This window comes from Oncorhynchus kisutch, linkage group LG15, assembly GCF_002021735.2.
Source record: "Oncorhynchus kisutch isolate 150728-3 linkage group LG15, Okis_V2, whole genome shotgun sequence".
In the NCBI taxonomy this organism is placed as follows: Eukaryota; Metazoa; Chordata; class Actinopteri; order Salmoniformes; family Salmonidae; genus Oncorhynchus; species Oncorhynchus kisutch.
The window spans coordinates 82,065,152-82,090,097 of record NC_034188.2 but is presented as its reverse complement, the minus strand read 5'-3'; the positions used below and the strand labels follow the sequence as shown (position 1 = coordinate 82,090,097).

Here is a 24,946-nt window from a genome sequence, read left to right as displayed (position 1 = left end):
ATGGGGCCATGTATCGTGAGATTGAGTGAAAACCTCCTTCCATCAGCAAGGGCATTGAAGATGAAACGTCTTTCAGCATGACAATGATCCCAAACACATTGCCCGGGCAACGAAGGAGTGGCTTCGTAAGATGCATTTCAAGTTCCTGGAGTGGCCTAGCCAGTCTCCAGATCTCAACCCCATAGAAATCTTTGGTGGGAGTTGAAAGTCCATGTTGCCCAGCAACAGCCCCAAAACATCACTGCTCTAGAGGAGATCTGCATGGAGGAATGGGCCAAAATACCAGCAACAGTGTGTGAAAACCTTGTGAAGACTTACAGAAAATGTTTGACCTCTGTCATTGCCAACAGAGTATATAACAAAGTATTGAGAAACTTTTGTTCTTGACCAAATACTTATTTTCCATCATAATTTGCAAATAAATTCATTAAAAATCCTACAATGTAATTTTCCAGATGTTCTTTCTCATTTTGTCTGTCATAGTTGAAGTGTACCTATGATGAAAATTACAGGCCTCTCTCATCTTTTTAAGTGGGAGAACTAAAGGTATTTAATAAGTATATATAGCTAGGTTACATATGATATGAAACCAAACCATCATATACACTGCTCAAAAAAATTAAGGGAACACTAAAATAACACATCCTAGATCTGAATGAATGAAATATTCTTATTAAATACTTTTTTCTTTACATAGTTGAATGTGCTGACAACAAAATCACACAAAAAGTATCAATGGAAATCAAATGTATCAACCCATGGAGTTCTGGATTTGGAGTGACACTCAAAATTAAAGTGGAAAACCACACTACAGGCTGATCCAACTTTGATGTAATGTCCTTAAAACAAGTCAAAATGAGGCTCAGTAGTGTGTGTGGCCTCCACGTGCCTGTATGACCTCCCTACAACGCCTGGGCATGCTCCTGATGAGGTGGCGGATGGTCTCCTGAGGGATCTCCTCCCAGACCTGGACTAAAGCATCCGAGACATGATGTCCCAGATGTGCTCAATTGGATTCAGGTCTGGGGAACGGGCGGGCCAGTCCATAGCATCAATGCCTTCCTCTTGCAGGAACTGCTGACACACTCCAGCCACATGAGGTCTAGCATTGTCTTGCATTAGGAGGAACCCAGGGCCAACCGCACCAGCATATGGTCTCACAAGGTGTCTGAGGATCTCATCTCGGTACCTAATGGCAGTCAGGCTACCTCTGGCGAGCACATGGAGGGCTGTGCGGCCCCCCAAAGAAATGCCACCCCACACCATGACTGATCCACCGCCAAACCGGTCATGCTGGAGGATGTTGCAGGCAGCAGAACGTTCTCCCCGGCGTCTCCAGACTCTGTCACGTGTGCTCAGTGTGAACCTGCTTTCATCTGTGAAGAGCACAGGGCGCCAGTGGTGAATTTGCCAATCTTGGTGTTCTCTGGCAAATGCCAAACGTCCTGCACGGTGTTGGGCTGTAAGCACAACCCCCACTTGCAGAACCACTCCTTTATTGGGGTGTCTTGCTAATTGCCTATAATTTCCACCTGTTGTCTATTCCATTTGCACAACAGCATGTGACATTTATTGTCAATCAGTGTTGCTTCCTAAGTGGACAGTTTGATTTCACAGAAGTGTGATTGACTTGGAGTTACATTGTGTTGTTTAAGTGTTCCCTTTATTTTTTTGAGCAGTGTATATGATGGTTTGGTTTCATATCATTTGTAACCTAGCTAGTTATATATATGATGGTTTGGTTTCATATCTAACCTAGCTAGTTATATATATGATGGTTTCATATCTAACCTAGCTAGCTATATATATGATGGTTTCATATATAACCTAGCTAGCTATACATATGATGGTTTCATATATAACCTAGCTAGCTATATATATGATGGTTTCATATATAACCTAGCTAGCTATACATATGATGGTTTCATATCTAACCTAGCTAGCTATACATATGATGGTTTCATATCTAACCTAGCTAGCTATACATATGATGGTTTCATATATAACCTAGCTAGCTATACAGTGCATTCGGAAAGTATGGTTATGTTACAGCCTCATACTAAAATGAATTAAATCGTTTTTTCCACCCTAATTAATCTACACACAATAAAAACTGGTTTTAGAACGTTTTTTTCATATTTACATACATTTTCACACTCTTTACTCAGTAGTTTGTTGAAGCACCTTTGGCAACGATTACAGCCTTGTGTCTTCTCGGGTATGAAGCTACAAGCTTGGCACACCTATATTCAGGGCGTTTCTCCAATTATTCTCTCCAGATCCTCTCAAGCTCTGTCAGGTTGGGTGAGGAGTGTCGCTGCACAGCTATTTTCAGGTCTCTTCAGAGATTGGGTTCAAGTCCAGGGTCTGGCTGGGCTTCTCAAGGACATTCAGAGCCCTGTACCGATGCCACTCCTGCGTTATCTTGGCTGTGGCATAGGGTCGTTGTCCTGCTAGAATATGAACCTTCACCCCTAACCTGCTCTGAAGCAGGTTTTCATCAAGGATCTCTGTACTTTGCTCCGTACATCTTTTCCTCGATCCTGACTAGTCTCCCAGTCCCTGCCGCTGAATAACATCTCCACAGCATGATGCTGCCACCACCATGCTTCACCGTAGGGATGGTGCCAGGTTTCCTCCAGACATGATGCTGCCACCACCATGCTTCACCGTAGGGATGGTCCCAGGTTTCCTCCAGACATGATGCTGCCACCACCATGCTTCACCGTAGGGATGGTGCCAGGTTTCCTCCAGACATGATGCTGCCACCACCATGCTTCCCCGTAGGGATGGTGCCAGGTTTGCTCCAGACGCGACGCTTGGCATTCAGGCCAAATGGTTCAATCTTGGTTTTATCATGACTCAAGGTGAGACCCAGATGCAGACACAGGAGGCAAATGGTTGGAGTCGTACACTGTTTAATAATCCAGAAGGAGTAGGCAAGAGAACAGTCGTGGACTGGCAAAAGGTCAAAACCAGATCAGTACGGTACAGAGTAGCAGAAATGCTCGTAGTCAAGGCAGGCAGAATGGTCAGGCAGGCGGGTCAGTCACCTCCCTGACCATGGCTATTCTCCTCCGATTGCTCCGTTTGGCCGGGTGGCCAGCTCTAGGACGAGTTTTGGTGGTTCCAAACTTCTTCTATTTAAGAATGATGGAGGCCACTGTGCTCTTGGGGACCTTCAATGCTGCAGAATTGTCCTTGTTTTTTTTCTCTGACATGCACAGTCAACTGTGGGACCTTATATAGACAGATGTGTGCCTTTTTCTAATCATGTCCAGTCAATTGAATTTACCACAGGTGGACTCCAATGAAGTTGTAGAAATGGAAACAGGATGCACCTGAGTTCTATTTTGAGTCTCATAGCAAAGGGTCTGAATACTTATGCAAATAAGGTATTTCTGTTTATTTTTAATACATGTGCAAAAATGTCTAAATACCTGTTTTTGCTTTTGTTGCTTTGGGGTTAATGTGTGTAGTTTGATGAAAATGTTTTATTTAATCAGTCTTAGAATAAAGCAGTTATGTAACAAAATGTGGGAAAAGTCAAGGGGTCTGAATGGTTTGGTTTCATATCAAACCTAGCTAGCTATATATGATGGTTTGGTTTCATATCAAACCTAGCTAGCTATATATGATGGTTTGGTTTCATATCAAACCTAGCTAGCTATATATGATGGTTTGGTTTCATATCAAACCTAGCTAGCTATATATGATGGTTTGGTTTCATATCAAACCTAGCTAGCTATATATGATGGTTTGGTTTCATATCAAACCTAGCTAGCTATATATGATGGTTTGGTTTCATATCAAACCTAGCTAGCTATATATGATGGTTTGGTTTCATATCAAACCTAGCTAGCTATATTTGATGGTTTGGTTTCATATCAAACCTAGCTAGCTATATATGATGGTTTGGTTTCATATCAAACCTAGCTAGCTATATATGATGGTTTGGTTTCATATCAAACCTAGCTAGCTATATATGATGGTTTGGTTTCATATCAAACCTAGCTAGCTATATATGATGGTTTGGTTTCATATCAAACCTAGCTAGCTATATATGATGGTTTGGTTTCATATCAAACCTAGCTAGCTATATATGATGGTTTGGTTTCATATCAAACCTAGCTAGCTATATATGATGGTTTGGTTTCATATCAAACCTAGTTAGCTATATATGATGGTTTGATTTTCAGTTGAAACCTCCCCTGCTCCTTAGCAACATGCATCCAACTAGACCTCCCCTGCTCCTTAGCAACAGGCATACAGCTGGACACCCCCTGCTCCTTAGCAACAGGCACACAACTAGATTTCCCCCCTTGCTCCTTAGCAACAGGCACACAGCTGGTATTTTCCCCCTGTTCCTTAGCATCTCTTTCCTCAGATGGGTTTTAGTCCTCTCTCTCTCAGTAACCCTCCTCCTCTGCCTAGTGGCCCTGTGCTTTTTCTTTCTTTCTTCCTCTCTTGTCTTTTCAATGTCCTGTAACTGCACTTTGAAGGTGACAGGTGAAAATACAGGTGAGACCTGTGTAGCTACACGTGTACAGTTGATGGTCTGTAACGACTGACTGTTCTCTGTCAAGTATTGATCCCTTACTGGTTGCGTCACAGTTACATAACCCTGTTGAGAGGCTGAAGCTCCAGAGGCCTGTATGTGAAGCAGGGGACCACGGTGGAGGCCTAGCCCCCCTCTCAGGGCCCTGTCTCTGGGCATTGACAGGAGGTCCCCCAGCACTGGGGGTGAAGAGGGTTGGAGATGGATGGAGAGGGAAAGATTGATCAATGGAGAGAGAGAGATTAATGAATTGAGTTGGAGAGATTTATGGATGAGTGGATGGAAAGCAAGTGGGATGGAGAAAGAGATTGGATGGATGAGAGCGAGAGGGATGGATGGAGATTGGATAGGAGATGGATGAAGAGAGAGGGGATGGTGGGAGAGCAGGAAAGATGGATGGGGAGAGATTGATAGATGGAGCGAAAGATGGATGGAGACTGGAGAGGGGATTAATGGAGACCTGCAGAGGGGATGGATGAAGAGAGAGCGATGGATGGATAGACTGGAGAGGGGATTGATGAGAGAGAGATGGATGAATTGAGACTAAAGAGGGGATGGAAGAGTGAGGGGATGGATGGAGAGAGAGAGATGGAGACTGGAGAGGGGGTGGATGGAGAGAGAGATGGATGGAGACTGTAGAGGGGATGGATCTGGTTTCACTTGGCGTGGGAAGTATAAGGGGGGTTGGGTAATGCTGCTGTTACTAGAGAGAGTGGTTGTTATGGACTACTGTCGCCAGGGAGAGGGGTGATGACGACAGAGGATTTGGGGGGGCAGGGTAGCCTAGTGGTTAGAGCGTGTGACTAGTAACCGGAAGGTTGCGAGTTCAAACCCCTGAGCTGACAAGGTACAAATCTGTCGTTGAACAGGCAGTTAACCCACTGTTCATAGGCCGTCATTGAAAATAAGAATTTGTTCTTAACTGACTTGCCGAGTTAAATAAAGGTTAAAAATATATATATATATATTTCTAGAATGTTTTTGTTTGTTTTACTCTGTTCTCTTTTCTGCCTTGAGATCCTTCCTCTCTTGCTGCTCCACTCTTTCTCATCTCTCTGCTCCTTTCTCTTTCTCATCTCTCTGCTCTTCTCTTGCTCCTCTCTCTTTCTCATCTCTCTGCTCCTCTCTCTGCTCCTCTTTCTCATCTCTGCTCCTCTCTCTTTCTCATCTCTCTGCTCCTCTCGCTTTCTCATCTCTGCTCCTTTCTCTTTCTCATCTCTCTGCTCCTCTCTATCATCTCTCTGCTCCTCTCTCTGCTCATCTCTCTGATCATCTCTCTGCTCATCTCTCTGCTCCTCTCTCTTTCTCATCTCTCTGCTCATCTCTCTGCTCCTCTCTTTCTCCCCTCTCTTTCTCATCTCTGCTCCTCTCTCTTTCTCATCTCTCTGCTCCTCTCTTTCTCATCTCTCTGCTCATCTCTCTGCTCATCTCTCTACTCATCTCTCTGCTCCTCTCTCTGCTCATCTCTCTGCTCCTCTCTCTTTCTCGTCTCTCTGCTCCTCTCTCTGCTCCTCTCTCTGCTCCTCTCTCTTTCTCATCTCTGCTCCTCTCTCTGCTCCTCTCTCTGCTCCTCTCTCTGCTCCTCTCTCTGCTCCTTTCTCTTTCTCATCTCTCTGCTCATCTTTCTGCTCATCTCTCTACTCATCTCTCTGCTCCTCTCTCTGCTCCTCTCTTTCTCATCTCTCTGCTCCTCTCTCTGATCCTCTCTCTTTCTCATCTCTCTGCTCCTCTCTCTGCTCCTCTCTCTTTCTCATCTCTCTGCTCCTCTCTGCTCCTTTCTCTTTCTCATCTCTCTGCTCATCTCTCTGCTCCTCTCTCATCTCTATGCTCCTCTCTCTTTCTCATCTCTGCTCCTCTCTCTTTCTCATCTCTGCTCCTCTCTCTGCTCCTCTCTCTTTCTCATCTCTCTGCTCATCTCTCTGCTCATCTCTCTGCTCATCTCTCTGCTCCTCTTTCTGCTCATCTCTCTGCTCATCTCTCTGCTCCTCTCTCTTTCTCGTCTCTCTGCTCCTCTCTCTGCTCCTCTCTCTGCTCCTCTCTCTGCTCCTCTCTCTGCTCCTTTCTCTTTCTCATCTCTCTGCTCATCTTTCTGCTCATCTCTCTACTCATCTCTCTGCTCCTCTCTCTGCTCCTCTCTTTCTCATCTCTCTGCTCCTCTCTCTGCTCCTCTCTCTTTCTCATCTCTCTGCTCCTCTCTCTGCTCCTCTCTCTTTCTCATCTCTCTGCTCCTCTCTGCTCCTTTCTCTTTCTCATCTCTCTGCTCCTCTCTCTGCTCCTCTCTCTCATCTCTATGCTCCTCTCTCTTTCTCATCTCTGCTCCTCTCTCTTTCTCATCTCTGCTCCTCTCTTTGCTCCTCTCTCTTTCTCATCTCTCTGCTCATCTCTCTGCTCATCTCTCTGCTCATCTCTCTGCTCATCTCTCTGCTCCTCTCTCTGCTCCTCTCTCTTTCTCATCTCTCTGCTCATCTCTCTGCTCATCTCTCTGCTCATCTCTCTGCTCATCTCTCTGCTCATCTCTCTGCTCCTCTTTCTGCTCCTCTCTCTGCTCCTCTTTCTGCTCCTCTCTCTTTCTCATCTCTGCTCCTCTCTCTGCTCCTCTCTCTTTCTCATCTCTCTGCTCATCTCTCTGCTCCTCTTTCTGCTCCTCTCTCTTTCTCCTCTCTCTTTCTCATGTGGCTGCTCCTCTCTCTCTCAAGTGCTAGGCAACCAGCCTGGAACATTCCAGATGAGACGCCTGTTCTCTTGTTTGAGAAGCATTATGAGAGTAGATCTGATTGGTTAACACTGAGATGGGAGGTGGCTCAGATTGAGTGAACGGTGTGGGCTACTGTAGGACAGAGATGTTCTGTCGTGGCTGGACTTAGTTTAGGGTTGTGTGTGTGTGTGTATGTGTGTGTGTGTGTGTGAGAGTAGTGGTAATATTTGGTAAACGTTCTGAGCAGTGAGTTGAGCGACCAAGGTTCAGTAGAGGCCCCCTGCGGGCTGCTCTGACATGGGAGACACACACACACACACACACACACACACACACACACACACACACACACACACACACACACACAGAATCCCCTTTCCCCTCTAAGACTCATAATAACAGACAGACTAAAGCTTCTGAGCCAATCAAAGCCATCAGAGGGAGCATGGCTTAGGCTTCTCAGCCAATCAAAACCATCCTAGTCCCACAGGCTAAAACCTTGCCTTTTGAACTGAAGGCCAGCAGCCATATTGGGTTGTTAGTGTGTTTGTATACACGTGCAGATGTTTTTATCCAATCCATGTCACCAGGTAACAGGGAGAGGTCAATGAATAATGATCACATCCACCTTCTGCTCTCCATCTTGCATTTATCTGTTGTGGCTTTTAAAGTCCTTCATTGAAGCAATAGCAAAGCGGATGACCATCCATGATATCATCATTACAGTTGTAACCGTGTTATGAGGCTATACAGTGTTTGTTTACATTTGCATTGTTTACAAACGTTGGAGAAAAACAAGTTTCTATTTTGGGTTCTGATGGGGTAAGCTCATGGGGCATTTCTAAGGTATATGCTTCACATATGCTTATATGTTAAGTCAATGGGTATAATTAGTCCAGAAATGAATGTAGCAACTAATGGTTCTAGCTTTAAACTCGGTTACCATGGCAATCCTGTGACCAAAATGAAAACAACGTTCTGACCATCATTCCCCCACGTGTGTGTGTGTGTGTGTGTGTGGTATCCAATTAAGGCAGCGGGAACCTAAAAGAGCAAAGTTCATTGTTTCAGGAAGATCCCTCTTGTTTTACCACACACACACACACACACACACACACACACACACACACACACACACACACACACACACACACACAAATAATCTCACTAAGCTTTAGACTGCAGGGAGTTCCCTCACCCTCCTGTAATGTTCCTTATCTCTTTGCCATACTGGAAGAAACGGGGTCAAAAGTGACTGACCTCGGTAGACCTTTCACAAACCCACAATGTATCTCACTGTTCTCAATACCAGAAACGTTTCGGTGTGTCATTCTACGTGCATCAGCCAGTGTGTTTGTGCGTGTGTGTGTGCACACTTTAAAGCGCTTGTGTTTGTGTGTGACACATCCTTCAGCTGTGCTTCCATTTTCTGTTGATAGCTCTGCAACGGCTATCAACAGCTGAGTTCAGCTGGACCTGCGCAAGAAAAGGAAGGTTGCTCAACAACAATGACAAAAATCACCAGAACGGCTTACCAAGAAACACTTCCAAAAGGACTAATTCAAGGTACAAAGGAGTTGGAGAACTCAACAATAAAGGCAGAGATTGATTTCTTATTGCTCACTTTAATCCATTGTACAGGATGTGAACAGGTGACGGACGTTTTTCCGTCAAGCTGACGTCTTCCTCAGTGACCTGACCATTGCACATAGCTCCTATTTATAGGCTAGTGGCTCATTGAGACACAACAGTGTATCAACATTATAATATGTTTCAAGGTCAATGGTAAATTATAGCACCAAATAATGAGAGAAAGAGTGTGTCTCATTAATCAGCAGGACATGTCAAAATATACATAGGGGATATTTGGGTTTCTGTGAATCTGGAGACACAGAGACCTAAAAAATCAAGGCAACAACATTATAGAAACGAGGACAGTGAAAAAACATATTTGGAAAACCATCTTTGGATCCACAGTGTCAGAATGTCCCTCTTTGTTTTAGTCTACGTACGATGTCACTTCCTCTTGGTGAAATTTGAACGTGTTCTATACCTACAAGGAGCAGGGAGGAAGGTGAGCCATGATTGGCTCGTTTGGTTTGACCAACAGATGCAGTAGACAATAAACTCAGCAAATACAGAAACGTCCTCACTGTCAACTGCATTTATTTTCAGCTAACTTAACGTGTGTAAATATTTGTATGAACATAAGATTCAACAACTGAGACATAAACTGAACAAGTTCCACAGGCATGTGACTAACAGAAATTGAATAATGTGTCCCTGAACAAAGGAGGGTTCAAAATCAAAGTAACAGTCAGTATCTGGTGTGGCCACCAGCTGCATTAAGTACTGCAGTGCATCTCCTCCTCATGGACTGCACCAGATTTGCCAGTTCTTGTTGTGAGATGTTACCCCACTCTTCCACCAAGGTACCTGCAAGTTCCCGGACATTTCTGGGGGGAATGGCCCTAGCCCTCACCCTCCGATCCAATAGGTCCCAGACGTGCTTAATGGGATTGAGATCCGGGCTCTTTGCTGGCCATGGCAGAACACTGACATTCCTGTCTTGCAGGAAATCACGCACATAACGAGCAGTATGGCTGGTGGCATTGTCATGCTGGAGGGTCATGTCAGGATGACATTGCAGGAAGTGTACCACATGAGGCACGAGGACGTCTTCCCTGTAACACACAATGTTGAGATTGCATGCAACAACAAGCTCAGTCTGATGATGCTGTGACACACCGACCCAGACCATGACTGACCCTCCACCTCCAAATCAATCCCGACTCGTCAGTGAAGAGCACATTTTGCCAGTCATGACTGGTCCAGCGACGGTGGGTTTGTGCCCATAGGCGACGTTGTTTCTGGTGAGAATCTGCCTTACAACAGGCCTACAAGCCCTCCGTCCAGCCTCTCTCAGCCTATTGCGGACAGTCTGAGCACTGATGGAGGGATTGTGCGTTCCTGGTGTAATTCGGGCAGATGTTGTTGCCATCCTGTACCTGTCCCGCAGGTGTGATGTTCGGATATACCGATCCTGTGCAGGTGTTGTTACACGTGGTCTGCCACTGCGAGGACGATCAGCTGTCCGTCCTGTCTCCCTGTAACGCTGTCTTAGGCGTCTCACAGTACAGACATTGCAATTTATTGCCCTGGCCACATCTGCAGTCCTCATGCCTCCTTGCAGCATGCCTAAGGCACGTTCACGCAGATGAGCAGGGACCCTTAGCATTGTTCGTTTGCCGTTTTTCAGAGTCAGTCGAAAGGCCTCTTTAGTGTCCCAAGTTTTCGTAACTGTGACCTTATTTGCCTACCGTCTGTAAGCTGTTAGTGTCTTAACGACCGTTCCACAGGTGCATGTTCATTCATTGTTTATGGTTCATTGAACCGGGGAACAGTATTTAAACACTTCTTTGTATTTTTACGAATTATCTTTGAAAGACAGGGTCCTGAAAAGGGGACGTTTCTTTTTTTGCTGAGTTTAGTATATGACATTTGTGGTGCTACAATTTAACGAAGCTTTGGCTTTTGTATTCTTGACCTGTTCTCGGGTGATAAAGAACTTTAGTATTGGTCGTATTGTCACATTCTACACAGTGGCCACACTAGTAACTGTCATTGGACTGCCTGGCAGCCAAGTATCGCGCTTCTTGGGCAGCTGCTGTGCGTAATGGAATCGGCTAGATTGCGCGCACACCGAAAACAAATGGAGGGGAAATGAACTCTGGTAGATTTGGATCACTTATGAGGATGGTAGATTTGGATCACTTATGAGGATGGTAGATTTGGATCACTTATGAGGATGGTAGATTTGGATCACTTATGAGGATGGTAGATTTGGATCACTTATGAGGATGGTAGATTTGGATCACTTATGAGGATGGTAGATTTGGATCACTTATGAGGATGGTAGATGAGGATGTTCCAATGTTTCAGTACAATGGCTTTGACGTGACCGGCACGTGGGCCGTACTCCGTGGAAAAACACAAACGTGGGGGTGTTTTGTCCTGGTTTGTATTAGTGCCCGTGGGTTGACGTTCAGTCTCTCTAGCATGGGTATAGGCCTGTTCAATGACACTCTTATCCGCGTGGCAGGAACCTGGTGCGCATATCATTAGCTTTGCACTCGAAATCTATGTCTGTACTACAGTTAGGTCAGTCTTAGGAACTGACCCACCAGTATGTCCTGCTTTCAAATTCCCTGTGGATTGCGGGAGATGGTAGACACCAACTTGTTTATTTTATTTTTGTGGATTGTAAGATCCAATAAGTCTATTTTCTCCTGACTTCCCTCTGCTGTGAATTTGAGATGGGGGTAAGAGGAGTTAATATATGAAATGAACTCTGAGAGGAGAGCGTCAGTAACGTTCCATACCAGGATGTCATCAAAGTATCTTTTCTGGAAATATGGGTTTTTCTTGACGTCATAAATTAAGGTCTCCTCCCATTATCCCATCAATAAATTTGTGTAACGGATGTGAAACGGCTAGCTTAGTTAGCGGTGGTGCGCGCTAAATAGTGTTTCAATCGGTGACGTCACTTGCTCTGAGACCTTGAAGTAGTAGTTCCCCTTGCTCTGCAAGGGCCACGGCTTTTGTGGAGCGATGGGTAACGATGCTTCGTGGGTGACTGTTGTTGATGTGTGCAGAGGGTCCCTGGTTCGCGCCCGGGTATGGGCGAGGGGACGGTCTAAAGTTATACTGTTACATTTGCATAGTTAGGAGCGAATGCAGCTCCCATCGCTGTACACCGAATCTGTTTGTAGAAACTTCCCGCATATGGGAAGTAATTTGATGAGGGCTCCGTTTTTCACAATTCCTGACATTTAATCCTAGTAAAAATTCCCTGTCTTAGGTCAGTTAGGATCACCACTTTATTTTAAGAATGTGAAACAAATTATTTCAGCTTTTATTTCTTTCATCACATTCCCAGTGGGTCAGAAGTTTACATATACACAATTAGTATTTGGTAGCATTGTTTTTAAATTGTTTAACTTGGGTCAAACGTTTTGGGTAGCCTTCCACAAGCTTCCCACAATAAGTTGGGTGAATTTTGTCCCATTCCTCCTGACAGAGCTGGTGTAACTGAGTTAGGTTTGTAGGCCGCTGTGCTCGCACACACTTTTTCAGTTCTGCCCACACATTTTCTATAGGATTGAGGTCAGGGCTTTGTGATGGCCACTACAACACCTTGACTTTGTTGTCTTTAAGCCATCTTGCCACAACTTTGGAAGTATGCTTGGGGTCATTGTCCATTTGGAAGACCCATTTGCGACCAAGCTTTAACTTCCTGACTGATGTCTTGAGATGTTGCTTCAATATATCCACACAATTTTCCTACTCATGATGCCATCTATTTTCTAATGCTAGCTGACATTGGCCGGCAACAAATCTCAATAGTGGAGAAGATGGAAAGAGGAGTCACAGGCTACTTAAAGAAGTGGCTCGGAGTTCCACGATGCCTTACCACCATCGGCCTCTATGGAGATGGTGTCCTCAAGCTGCCCCTCACCAGTCTAACAGAGGAATTCAAGTGTTCAAAAACCAGGCTCCAGATGACACTGAATGAATCTCGAGACCCAGTGGTGAGCAACAACGCGCCGACCTTGGCAACTGGGCGCAAATGGAGGCCAGGAAAAGCAGTCCAGGAGGCAACAGCAGCCCTCAGACATGCTGACATTGTGGGTCATGTTCAGCAAGGGAGAGGAGGCCTTGGGCAAGTACGCCATCAGGAGGAGGCTGCAAGGTGGGCCAAGGCAGTCTCTCTTTCCAAACAGGGACAGTGGACTCGATGGGACAGTGTGGAGAAGAGGAAGATCAGCTGGAAGGATCTGTGGGCCATGGAAGCGAGGCGGTTGAGCTTTTCCATCAGAGCAACATATGACGTCCTTCCAACTCCAGTTAATCTTCACCAATGGTATGGTGAAGATCCGGACTGTGCCCTCTGTTCCATGCCAGCCAACCTCAGGCACATTCTCACGGGGTGTAAAACAAGCCTCACCCAAGGACGCTACACTTGGCGTCACAACCAAGTCCTTAAAAACCTTGCGTCCGCCCTGGAGGACAAGCGAGCTGCCACCAACTCCCTACCACCCCCAGCAGCATCACACCCCTTACGGACAAACTTTGTCCGCGAAGGGGCTAAACCACCGAAGCGCGGCTCGACACCATTAGAGCGAGACCAGCTGCGCTTGGCCCGCGACTGGAAAATGCTAGCTGACATTGGCCGGCAAGTTGTGTTTCCTCCGGAGATTGCAACCACCACCCTAAGACCTGACATGGTGCTCTGGTCCCGTTCGCTCAATAAGGTCTTCATCATTGAGCTCACAGTACCCTGGGAGGACTCCGTAGATGAGGCTTATGAGCGAAAACATCTGCGCTATGCAGATCTAGCTGCCGAAGCACGGCATCATGGCTGGAACACAGAAGTCCGACCAGTGGAGGTGGGCTGCAGAGGTTTTGTGGCAACATCTACAACCAGACTGCTTAGAGACCTTGGAATTAAGGGCCAGAGCCAGCGTTCGGCAATCAAAGCTGTATCGGAGGCGGCAGAAGGCAGCAGTCAGTGGCTCTGGATGAAGAGGAAAGACCCCAGCTGGGCCCCGAAGTGAGAGGGCCAGGAGGTATGCGGTCAACAATGCTTGACTCAGGGAGGAGGACGCCCCTGCCATGCATAGTCCCATGGGATGTTGGCTATCATCAACAAGACAACTCCTATGACTAATTGGGAATGGGACGCAAGCGTAGGATTGATCACCCTGTCGCTGGCCGCCGTTGGGGAGGGTGTATAGTGTGAAAGGCCGAAACACCCTAGGAACCAAAGGTACACTACTGATGATGCGCTCCCCAAATTTCACCAGGCTCACTGTTCATTAACTCTTGGAAGTGCTTGCACAAAGGATAGTAACATCTCATCCTGTGTTCTTGGAATCTAATCTGTGAAGTGCACCAGTCCCTGTCGATATAGGACTTGTTTTACTGTGGATATAGATACTTTTGTACCTGTTTCTTCCAGCATCTTCACAAGGTCCTTTGCTGTTGTTCTGGGATTGATTTTCACTTTTTGCACCAAAATACGTTCATCTCTAGGAGACAGAATGCGTCTCCTTCCTGAGCGGTATGACGGCTGCGTGGTCCCATGGTGTTTATACTTGCATATTATTGTTTGTACAGATGAATGTGGTACCTTCAGGCATTTGGAAATAGTTTGTTAACAAGAAATGGAGCAGTTGTTTGTTAACAAAACTATAGTTTGTTACAAAACTATAGTTTGTTAACAAGAAATTTGTGGAGTGGTTGAAAAACAAGTTTTAATCACTCCAACCTAATTGTATGTAAACGTCCGACTTCAACTGTACAAGACCTGAACCAACAGTGCAGTTCAAGAAGATATACAATATCCGGATTGTCTTTCAATTCCTTCAACACGTTTTGTTCATCGTTACTGAGATGATCTGCTTGTTAGGGGTATTGCTGGCTAATTTAGCAAAATCATGTTCTGTCAGCCTCCTGTAGGTGAGAACAGAGGGACTCGCATTAACATAAGGCACTCGACTTCTCTTTGAATGTCCTTTTAGTTCTCTCACATTCCCGATGCATTATAGTTCCGAAAGAATTGCATTGCCATTACACGAGGGTTGCCTAGTGTCACAGAATCAATTATTTAAATGCAATTAACGAACAAATTTGAATGTGTCAACTTTAAATGCAAAAGGGTCCATCCTATTGGAAGGAGAGAAGGGAGAGTACTTCACCCAGGACTGACACTTGGACATCAGTGAAAGGCCCTGGAGAAGTGTTGATTACCCAAAGATCTTTTATCCAGGACTGACACTTGGACCTCAGTGAAAGGCCCTGGAGAAGTGTTGATTACCCAAAGATCTTTTACCCAGGACTGACACTTGGACCTCAGTGAAAGGCCCTGGAGAAGTGTTGATTACCCAAAGATCTTTTACCCAGGACTGACACTTGGACCTCAGTGAAAGGCCCTGGAGAAGTGTTGATTACCCAAAGATCTTTTACCCAGGACTGACACTTGGACATCAGTGAAAGACCCTGGAGAAGTGTTGCTTACCCAAAGATCTTTTATCCAGGACTGACACTTGGACCTCAGTGAAAGGCCCTGGAGAAGTGTTGATTACCCAAAGATCTTTTACCCAGGACTGACACTTGGGCATCAGTGAAAGGCCCTGGAGAAGTGTTGATTACCCAGAGATCTTGTTGCGGTTTCAACTGGACCTCCTCAGGTGGGCTGGGGGTTGACTTCCTGTTCAAACTATGTCAGCTTGACATGATGAAACTGATTTGATTTTAGACTATATCAAGATGACATGAAAGCGTGCATGTGTATCCCACGTTAATGGACTTGACAGTCACCAGATGTCCACTCTCTCTCTCCCCCTCTCAAATCAAATCTTTTTATTTGGTCTGCATAAACAGTTTTGCAGATGTTATCGCAGGTGCAGCGAAATGCTTATGTTTCTAGCTCCCAACAACGCAGTAATATCTAGCGAAGCCATCTCCCGCTCTCTCTGTGTCTCTCTCTGTCTGTCTTTCTTTCTCTCTCTGTCTCTGTCTGTCTTTCTTTCTCTCTCTGTCTCTCTCTGTCTTTCTTTCTCTCTCTCTCTGTGTGTCTCTCTCTGTCTTTCTTTCTCTCTCTCTGTGTCTCTCTCTTTCCTTCTGTCTTTCTCTCTCTCTGTCTCTCTCTCTGTCTTTCTTTCTCTCTCTCTCTCTTTCCTTCTCTGTCTTTCTCTCTCTCTCTGTGTCTCTCTCTGTCTTTCTTTCTCTCTCTCTCTCTTTCCTTCTCTGTCTTTCTCTCTCTCTCTCTTCCTTCTCTGTCTTTCTCTCTCTCTCTCTGTCTCTGTCTTTCTTTCTCTGTCTCTCTGTCTTTCTTTCTTTCTCTCTCTCTCTCTTTCTTTCTCTGTCTCTCTCTCTCTCTTTCCTTCTCTGTCTTTCTCTCTCTCTCTGTGTCTCTCTGTCTTTCTTTCTCTCTCTCTCTGTCTCTCTCTTTCCTTCTCTGTCTTTCTCTCTCTCTGTCTTTCTTTCTCTGTCTCTCTTTCTTTCTCTCTCTCTGTGTCTCTCTCTGTCTTTCTTTCTCTCTCTTTCCTTCTCTCTGTCTTCTCTCTCTGACTTGATGCTATGCAGTGACGGCACTGTCACCTTCCTCAGGCTAGGGACACATGAATGCTCCCCTGCTGAGTCTTGTGGGAGATCCAGATGTAAATGTGGAATTGTGGGATGTTATTTTTGTAATGTTATTATTAGGACACGGAGCAGGAAAATATGAGCCTCCAGCTGTCTGCTATTTAGGGTAATGTTTACTAGTGTTGATGGAGTCTGGGTTGTCTGTTGCACTGGTTAACAATTGATTCATATTAGCCATTAGCCAACGCCAATGGCGACAGCTAGTCTTCCTGGGGCCAACATATATTAACACAACCTGGACCTGAACCCATAAACAGAAAGCAGATGTGACATTGGCCAGTCGGCCAGGAACATCTCCCTATGGAAAGGACCCTTGAGAGGAACCAGGCTGGGTGGAGATTAGAACGCATAGTTAAGTCATGTCTGTTCTAGTGTGTTCTGGAATAGATGACTTGGTCATGTTTTGTTCTGGGGAAGTATATAATGTGTTATTCTCATATCATGTGAAGAATCAGTGGAGGCCGTCTGAAGACCTATTGGCTTTGATCCTGTGTTTGTCTGTGTTTTAGTGAACCCTGTGACAGAGCAGTGGTCTGTGGGTCAGACAGTTCTCCCCTGTGGGTTTAAGGGGCAGAGATGTTCCCTGCCTGCCTAAGAGGAAGCTTCAGTGATTAGCGACTAACGTTAGCGCCAGAATGGAACACTGAAGAACTCTAAAGAGCCAGCAGAAAACCTGGTAACTGTTGATGTGGGGGGCGGGGCTAAGATGGAGGATGCTGCTGGTTGGCGTGGCAACAATGAATAGAGGACGTGTGTGTGTCTGTGTCTGTGAGAGGCAGAGTTAGTCTTGTTAGCCACCTGAGGCAGACTGGGTTGGCCTGACTCATCCTGTCTTGCTCTTCTCTCTCTCTCTCTCCCTCTCATTCTCGCTCTTCTCTCTCTCCCTCTCGTTCTCGCTCTCTTCTCTCTCTCCTTTCCTTCTCTTCTCTCTCTCCTTTCTCTCTCTTCTCTCTCTCCTTTCTCTCTCTTTTCTCTCTCTCCTTTCTCTCTCTTTTCTCTCTCTCCTTTCTCTCTCTTCTCTCTCTCCTTTCTTTCTCTTCTCTCTCTCCTTTCTCTCTCTTCTCTCTCCTTTCTCTCTCTCCTCACTCTCTCTTCTCTCTCCTTTCTCTCTCCTCTCTCTCTCTCTCCTCCCTCTGTCACTCTCTCCTCTCTCTCTTTGTCGACTAGACTTAATGTATTTCATTCAGTGATTTAATTCATTGATAGACTAACTTCTCTGAACCAGATTTCCACTGTCTCTGTTAGTCTTGTTGCATCAGGGCCAGATGTCTCCTGGTGCGTTGCTTCACAATCTAGAGGTATACAGAGAAAGAGAGAGAAGATAGAGGAAAGGAAGATGGAGAGAACAGACCGTTAGGAATCTGAGCCTAATATTCCCTGGGGGTGTGTGTGTGACGTCCCAGTGTGTAGGATGTGTAGAGCGTGACTGCTGGTAGTTTGCTGTGTTAGTCGTGATAAGGCACGAGTCTCTTCTCTTCATCTATTAGCCTTTGAGCCATAAGCCTTTGACAAGATTGTATCTTCTCTGTAGGACACACACACACACACACACACACACACACACACACACTGGTGTTTTTCCCAGTGTACAGATTCCAACCTAACCATGTAAACAGGAAACCCTTATTTCGATGACAGTCGAGCCAAATTGTGTGTGTGTGTGTTATGCCATAGCACTCAGTGTTGTCTCCCCCTGCAGGATATGAGAAGACATGTCGTGATGACCCTCCTGGACACTGAGCAGTCTTATGTGGAGTCACTCCGGACACTCATACAGGTAATACTACACACACACACACACACACACACACACACACACACACACACACACACACACACATACACATACACATACAGGAACCACCAGTGCTAACAGATGGTTGAAGTTACAATGTCTTAATGTTAAATTACTCTGCTAAAGCCCCTCTCCTCACCCCTCAGCCACATATCTCACCGCCTCATTCAGACAGGCAGTCTCCCCACCCAGACCCAAACCTCTCCCCACCCAGACCTAAAACTCTCCCCACCCAGACCCAAACCTCTCCCCACCCAGACCCAAACCCTCTCCCCACCCAAACCCTCTCCCCACCCCTTGTCTATCGGATAGATCAGAGAGGGGAAGAGAGGCTTGAGAAAGAGGGGAAAGAGAGGCTTGAGAAAGAGGGGAAAGAGAGGCTTTAGAGGAGAGAGGGGGAAGAGAGGCTTGAGAGGAGAGAGGGGGAAGAGAGGCTTGAGAGGAGAGAGAGGGGAAGGAGGGGTTTGAGAGAGGAGAGGGGAAGAGAGATTTGGGAGAGGAGAGAGAGGGGAGAGGGAAGAGGCTTGTAAGAGGGGAAGAGAGGCTTGGGAGAGTTGAGAGAGGGGGGAAGAGAGGCTTGGGGGAGTTGAGAGAGGGGGAAGAGAGGCTGAGGAGAGAGAGGGGGGAGAAAGGCTTGGGAGAGTTGAGTGGGAAGAGAGGCTTGGGAGAGTTGAGTGGGAAGAGAGGCTTGGGAGAGTTGAGTGGGAAGAGAGGCTTGGGAGAGTTGAGTGGGAAGAGAGGCTTGCGAGAGTTGAGCGAGGGGGAAGAGAGGCTGAGGAGAGGGAAGGGGGGCTTGGGAGAGGAGAGAGAGGGGGGAAAGAGGCTTGTGAGAGGGAGAAAGAGGGGATATGTTAAAGTGCAGCCATAGTAAGCCCAGGTGCAATGTAGTCAAAACAGAATGAGAAGCGTGTGTGAGACGCCATCGATTAGGCACCCTCTGAACAGACCCCACACTCACACTATATTAATAAACAATGCATCTCGTGCACACACACACACACACACACATCATACCAACCCAGGCTGTATACGCAGATTACACACAGATACACCATTACAAATCATGTTCTACACAAGCGACAGCACTGCAGTGTGTGTGCTTGTTTCATAGGGTCTGTGGCTTGCCTGGATGAGTTCACATTTCACGAGGCTGGTTTCAGGAAAATAAGGTTTAATTTTCCCAAAATAGAAACATATTGTCTTTCTCGCTCTCTCTCTACCTCTCTCTCTCTCTAACTCTCCCTCTCTCTCCCTCTACCTCTACCTCTCTCTCTACCTCTCTCTCTCTACCTCTACCTCTCTCTCTCTACATCCCTCTCTCTCTACATCCCTCTCTACCTCTACCTCCCTCTCTCTCTCTACCTTTACCTCCCTCTCTCTCTACCTCCCTCTCTCTCTCTACCTCCCTCTATATCTCTCTCTCTCTACCTCCCTCTATATCTCTCCCCCTCTACCTCCCTCTCTCTCTCCATCTCTCCCTCTCTACCTCTCTCTACCTCTCTCTCTCTACCTATCTCTCTCTCTACCTCTCTCTCTCTCTCTCTCTCTCTCTCTCTCTCTCTCTCTCTACCTCCCTCTATCTCTCCCCCTCTCTGTCTCTCTCTCGATGTGTAGGGCTATATGCGGCCTCTGAAGCAGCCAGACAGTGGATCACTAGTTGATCCCTCATTGGTGGATGAGATGTTCTATCAGATCCCAGAGATCCTGGAGCACCATGAGCACTTCCTGGAACAGGTCACCGGCTGCATCAGCCAATGGCACGACAAACAGACCGTGGGTCAGCTGCTTATCCAATCGGTAAGTACCTCCCTCCATCCAATCACTGTAAACCATGGACAATGGAAAAACCACGGGTAAGTCGATGTGGTCCAGTAAGAAAGTACAATACACCATAATTTACCATGCCTGTATGTCAGCCACATGAAAAATCAGTGAATTGTTGTGGAACCGTGTGGTATACGCTACATATTGTTGTGGAACCGTGTTGTATACGCTACATATTGTTGTGGAACCGTGTGGTATACGCTACATATTGTTGTGGAACCGTGTGGTATACGCTACATATTGTTGTGGAACCGTGTGGTATACGCTACATATTGTTGTGGAACCGTGTGGTATACGCTACATATTGATGTGGAACCGTGTGGTATACGCTACATATTGTTGTGGAACCGTGTGGTATACGCTACATATTGATGTGGAACCGTGTGGTATACGCTACATATTGTTGTGGAACCGTGTGGTATACGCTACATATTGTTGTGGAACCGTGTGGTATACGCTACATATTGTTGTGGAACCGTGTGGTATACGCTACATATTGTTGTGGAACCGTGTGGTATACGCTACATATTGTTGTGGAACCGTGTGGTATACGCTACATATTGATGTGGAACCGTGTGGTATACGCTACATATTGATGTGGAACCGTGTGGTATACGCTACATATTGTTGTGGAACCGTGTGGTATACGCTACATATTGATGTGGAACCGTGTGGTATACGCTACATATTGTTGTGGAACCGTGTGGTATACGCTACATATTGATGTGGAACCGTGTGGTATACGCTACATATTGTTGTGGAACCGTGTGGTATACGCTACATATTGTTGTGGAACCGTGTGGTATACGCTACATATTGTTGTGGAACCGTGTGGTATACGCTACATATTGTTGTGGAACCGTGTGGTATACGCTACATATTGTTGTGGAACCGTGTGGTATACGCTACATATTGATGTGGAACCGTGTGGTATACGCTACATATTGATGTGGAACCGTGTGGTATACGCTACATATTGTTGTGGAACCGTGTGGTATACGCTACATATTGTTGTGGAACCGTGTGGTATACGCTACATATTGTTGTGGAACCGTGTGGTATACGCTACATATTGTTGTGGAACCGTGTGGTATACGCTACATATTGTTGTGGAACCGTGTGGTATACGCTACATATTGTTGTGGAACCGTGTGGTATAAGCTACATATTGTTGTGGAACCGTGTGGTATACGCTACATATTGTTGTGGAACCGTGTGGTATACGCTACATATTGTTGTGGAACCGTGTGGTATACGCTACATATTGTTGTGGAACCGTGTGGTATACGCTACATATTGATGTGGAACCGTGTGGTATACGCTACATATTGATGTGGAACCGTGTGGTATACGCTACATATTGTTGTGGAACCGTGTGGTATACGCTACATATTGTTGTGGAACCGTGTGGTATACGCTACATATTGTTGTGGAACCGTGTGGTATACGCTACATATTGTTGTGGAACCGTGTGGTATACGCTACATATTGATGTGGAACCGTGTGGTATACGCTACATATTGTTGTGGAACCGTGTGGTATACGCTACATATTGATGTGGAACCGTGTGGTATACGCTACATATTGTTGTGGAACCGTGTGGTATACGCTACATATTGTTGTGGAACCGTGTGGTATACGCTACATATTGATGTGGAACCGTGTGGTATACGCTACATATTGTTGTGGAACCGTGTGGTATACACTACATATTGATGTGGAACCGTGTGGTATACGCTACATGTTGTTGTGGAACCGTGTGGTATACGCTACATATTGATGACGACAACACTTGACGACAACACATATTGATGACGACAATTTTGCGGAAGGCGGAGGTGACTGTCCGATTCCCGAGACACACCAGACATCAGGGGACACCTCAGTACAGGCTACCAGTGTAGGACTGATGACAATCACAGAATGTCATTACATAAATGTTCTACCTTTTTGGTCATGTAGTGTTCCTCCGAGAGAGACACATACATACATACATACATATACACACACAAACACTTCACCCCTAAATAATAAGGTACAGTGACTTCCCCCTGACCCTACCTCCTGTACATTCACAGTCCATGTCTCCTCTCCAGGTCCATGTTAACCCCCTGTCTCCTCTCCAGGTCCATGTTAACCCCCTGTCTCCTCTCCAGGTCCATGTTAACCCCCTGTCTCCTCTCCAGGTCCATGTTAACCCCCTGTCTCCTCTCCTGGTCCATGTTAACCCCCTGTCTCCTCTCCAGGTCCATGTTAACCCCCCGTCTCCTCCTGGTCTGTGTTAACCCCCTGTCTCCTCTCCTGGTCCATGTTAACCCCCTGTCTCCTCTCCTGGTCCATGTTAACCCCCCGTCTCCTCCTGGTCTGTGTTAACCCCCTGTCTCCTCTCCTGGTCTGTGTTAATCCCCTGTCTCCTCTCCTGGTCCATGTTAACCCCCTGTCTCCTCTCCTGGTCCATGTTAACCCCCCGTCTCCTCTCCTGGTCCATGTTAACCCCCCGTCTCCTCTCCTGGTCCATGTTAACCCCCCGTCTCCTCTCCTGGTCCATGTTAACCCTCTGTCTCCTCTCCTGGTCTGTGTTAACCCCCTGTCTCCTCTCCTGGTCTGTGTTAACCCCCTGTCTCCTCTCCTGGTCCATGTTAACCCCCCGTCTCCTCTCCTGGTCCATGTTAACCCTCTGTCTCCTCTCCTGGTCCATGTTAACCCCCTGTCTCCTCTCCTGGTCTGTGTTAACCCCCTGTCTCCTCTCCTGGTCTGTGTTAACCCCCTGTCTCCTCTCCTGGTCTGTGTTAACCCCCCGTCTCCTCTCCTGGTCCATGTTACCCCTCTGCTGGTAGCCCTCTGGTTCACCACAACACACATATCTCCCAGGCTAAACACACAATCACCTCCCCACACACACACACACACCTCCACGGCCAAAGAACATAGGCCTCAGTCGTTCCCTCTGGGGGCAGAGAGACTTATCCTAACCGGTGTAGCATCGCTAGCCTATGCTAGTGGAATGCAGTTTGAATTTGTAGCATTGTTAGCCCATGCTAGTGGAATGCAGTTTGAATTTGTAGCATTGTTAGCCCATGCAAGTGGAATGCAGTTTGAATTTGTAGCATTGTTAGCCCATGCTAGTGGAATGCAGTTAGAATATGTGGCAGTGTTAGCCCATGCTAGTGGAATGCAGTTTGAATTTGTAGCATTGTTAGCCCATGCTAGTGGAATGCAGTTAGAATATGTGGCAGTGTTAGCCCATTCTAGTGGAATGTAGCGAGTACTAATCCCTTGACCTGCCTGAACTTCCTTTGAGCTAGACATTTCTGCTACAGCGAGGTCAACTCTCGGTGTGTCTGTGTGTCTGTGTGTCTGTGTGTGTGTCTGACATGTCAGTTTACACACAGATGTCATGTCCCTCAACCTCCACTCACCGCTTTCCCCTCACCCTTCTCTCTCACCCCCTAACTCTTCTCTCTTCCCTCCTCAGCCCTTCTCCCTCACCCCCTTCACCCCGCTCTCTCTTACCCCTGTCACCCCTCAGCCCTTCTCCCCCTCTACAGTTCAGCCCCTTGTAATGATAACCTGTAAACACACATCTGTCTCAATAGCCCTGAACTGGCCTGACACCGTGCACTAACACATGCAGAACCTCTGTGCCGTCTATGCAGTCCTGCTCCCTCCTTTGACAGACAGCCAACAGTAACATGTATAGTTGGTAGAGCGTGGAGCTTGTAACCCCAGGATAGTGGGTTGGATTCATGGGACCACCCATATGTATAAAATATGCACGCATGACTAAGTAGATTTGGATAAAAGCATCTGCTAAACGGCATATATTATTACTATATATTAGACTAGAGTGAGGATAAAAGAGGGATATACTATAAATACTCGATACTATGGAGCCAGGGAGGTTGTGCAAGAGAGTTGGCCTGCCAGTTGGGGCAACCTTGTGTTTCTAGACCTCCATCCTATTTACTTCCTGTCCAGAGTGTGTTTATTTACTTCCTGTCCAGACTCCAGAGTGTGTTTATTTACTTCCTGTCCAGACTCCAGAGTGTGTTTATTTACTTCCTGTCCAGAGTGTGTTTATTTACTTCCTGTCCAGAGTGTGTTTATTTACTTCCTGTCCAGACTCCAGAGTGTGTTTATTTACTTCCTGTCCAGACTCCAGAGTGTGTTTATTTACTTCCTGTCCAGAGTGTGTTTATTTACTTCCTGTCCAGAGTGTGTTTATTTACTTCCTGTCCAGAGTGTGTTTATTTACTTCCTGTCCAGAGTGTGTTTATTTACTTCCTGTCCAGACTCCAGAGTGTGTTTATTTACTTCCTGTCCAGACTCCAGAGTGTGTTTATTTACTTCCTGTCCAGAGTGTGTTTATTTACTTCCTGTCCAGAGTGTGTTTATTTACTTCCTGTCCAGAGTGTGTTTATTTACTTCCTGTCCAGAGTGTGTTATTTACTTCCTGTCCAGACTCCAGAGTGTGTTTATTTACTTCCTGTCCAGAGTGTGTTTATTTACTTCCTGTCCAGAGTGTGTTTATTTACTTCCTGTCCAGAGTGTGTTTATTTACTTCCTGTCCAGACTCCAGAGTGTGTTTATTTACTTCCTGTCCAGACTCCAGAGTGTGTTTATTTACTTCCTGTCCAGAGTGTGTTTATTTACTTCCTGTCCAGAGTGTGTTTATTTACTTCCTGTCCAGAGTGTGTTTATTTACTTCCTGTCCAGAGTGTGTTTATTTACTTCCTGTCCAGAGTGTGTTTATTTACTTCCTGTCCAGACTACAGAGTGTGTTTATTTACTTCCTGTCCAGACTACAGAGTGTGTTTATTTACTTCCTGTCCAGAATACAGAGTGTGTTTATTTACTTCCTGTC

At 46.2% G+C, this 24,946-nt stretch overlaps 1 protein-coding gene across 2 annotated transcripts in view; it reads left to right on the top strand.

The window, feature by feature from the left end:
* Positions 1–24,946, top strand: part of arhgef17 (Rho guanine nucleotide exchange factor (GEF) 17) — a 108,384-nt gene that overhangs the window by 58,299 nt on the left and 25,139 nt on the right. For both annotated transcript variants that reach the window (XR_004203200.1, XM_031791191.1), the window contains exons 2-3: positions 18,163–18,240; positions 19,873–20,055. Coding sequence is in view for 1 of the 2 variants with exons in the window: in XM_031791191.1 (XP_031647051.1) it covers positions 18,163–18,240; positions 19,873–20,055 (261 nt within the window). In the remaining variant the exon portion in view is untranslated. The remainder of the gene's footprint in view (positions 1–18,162; positions 18,241–19,872; positions 20,056–24,946) is intronic.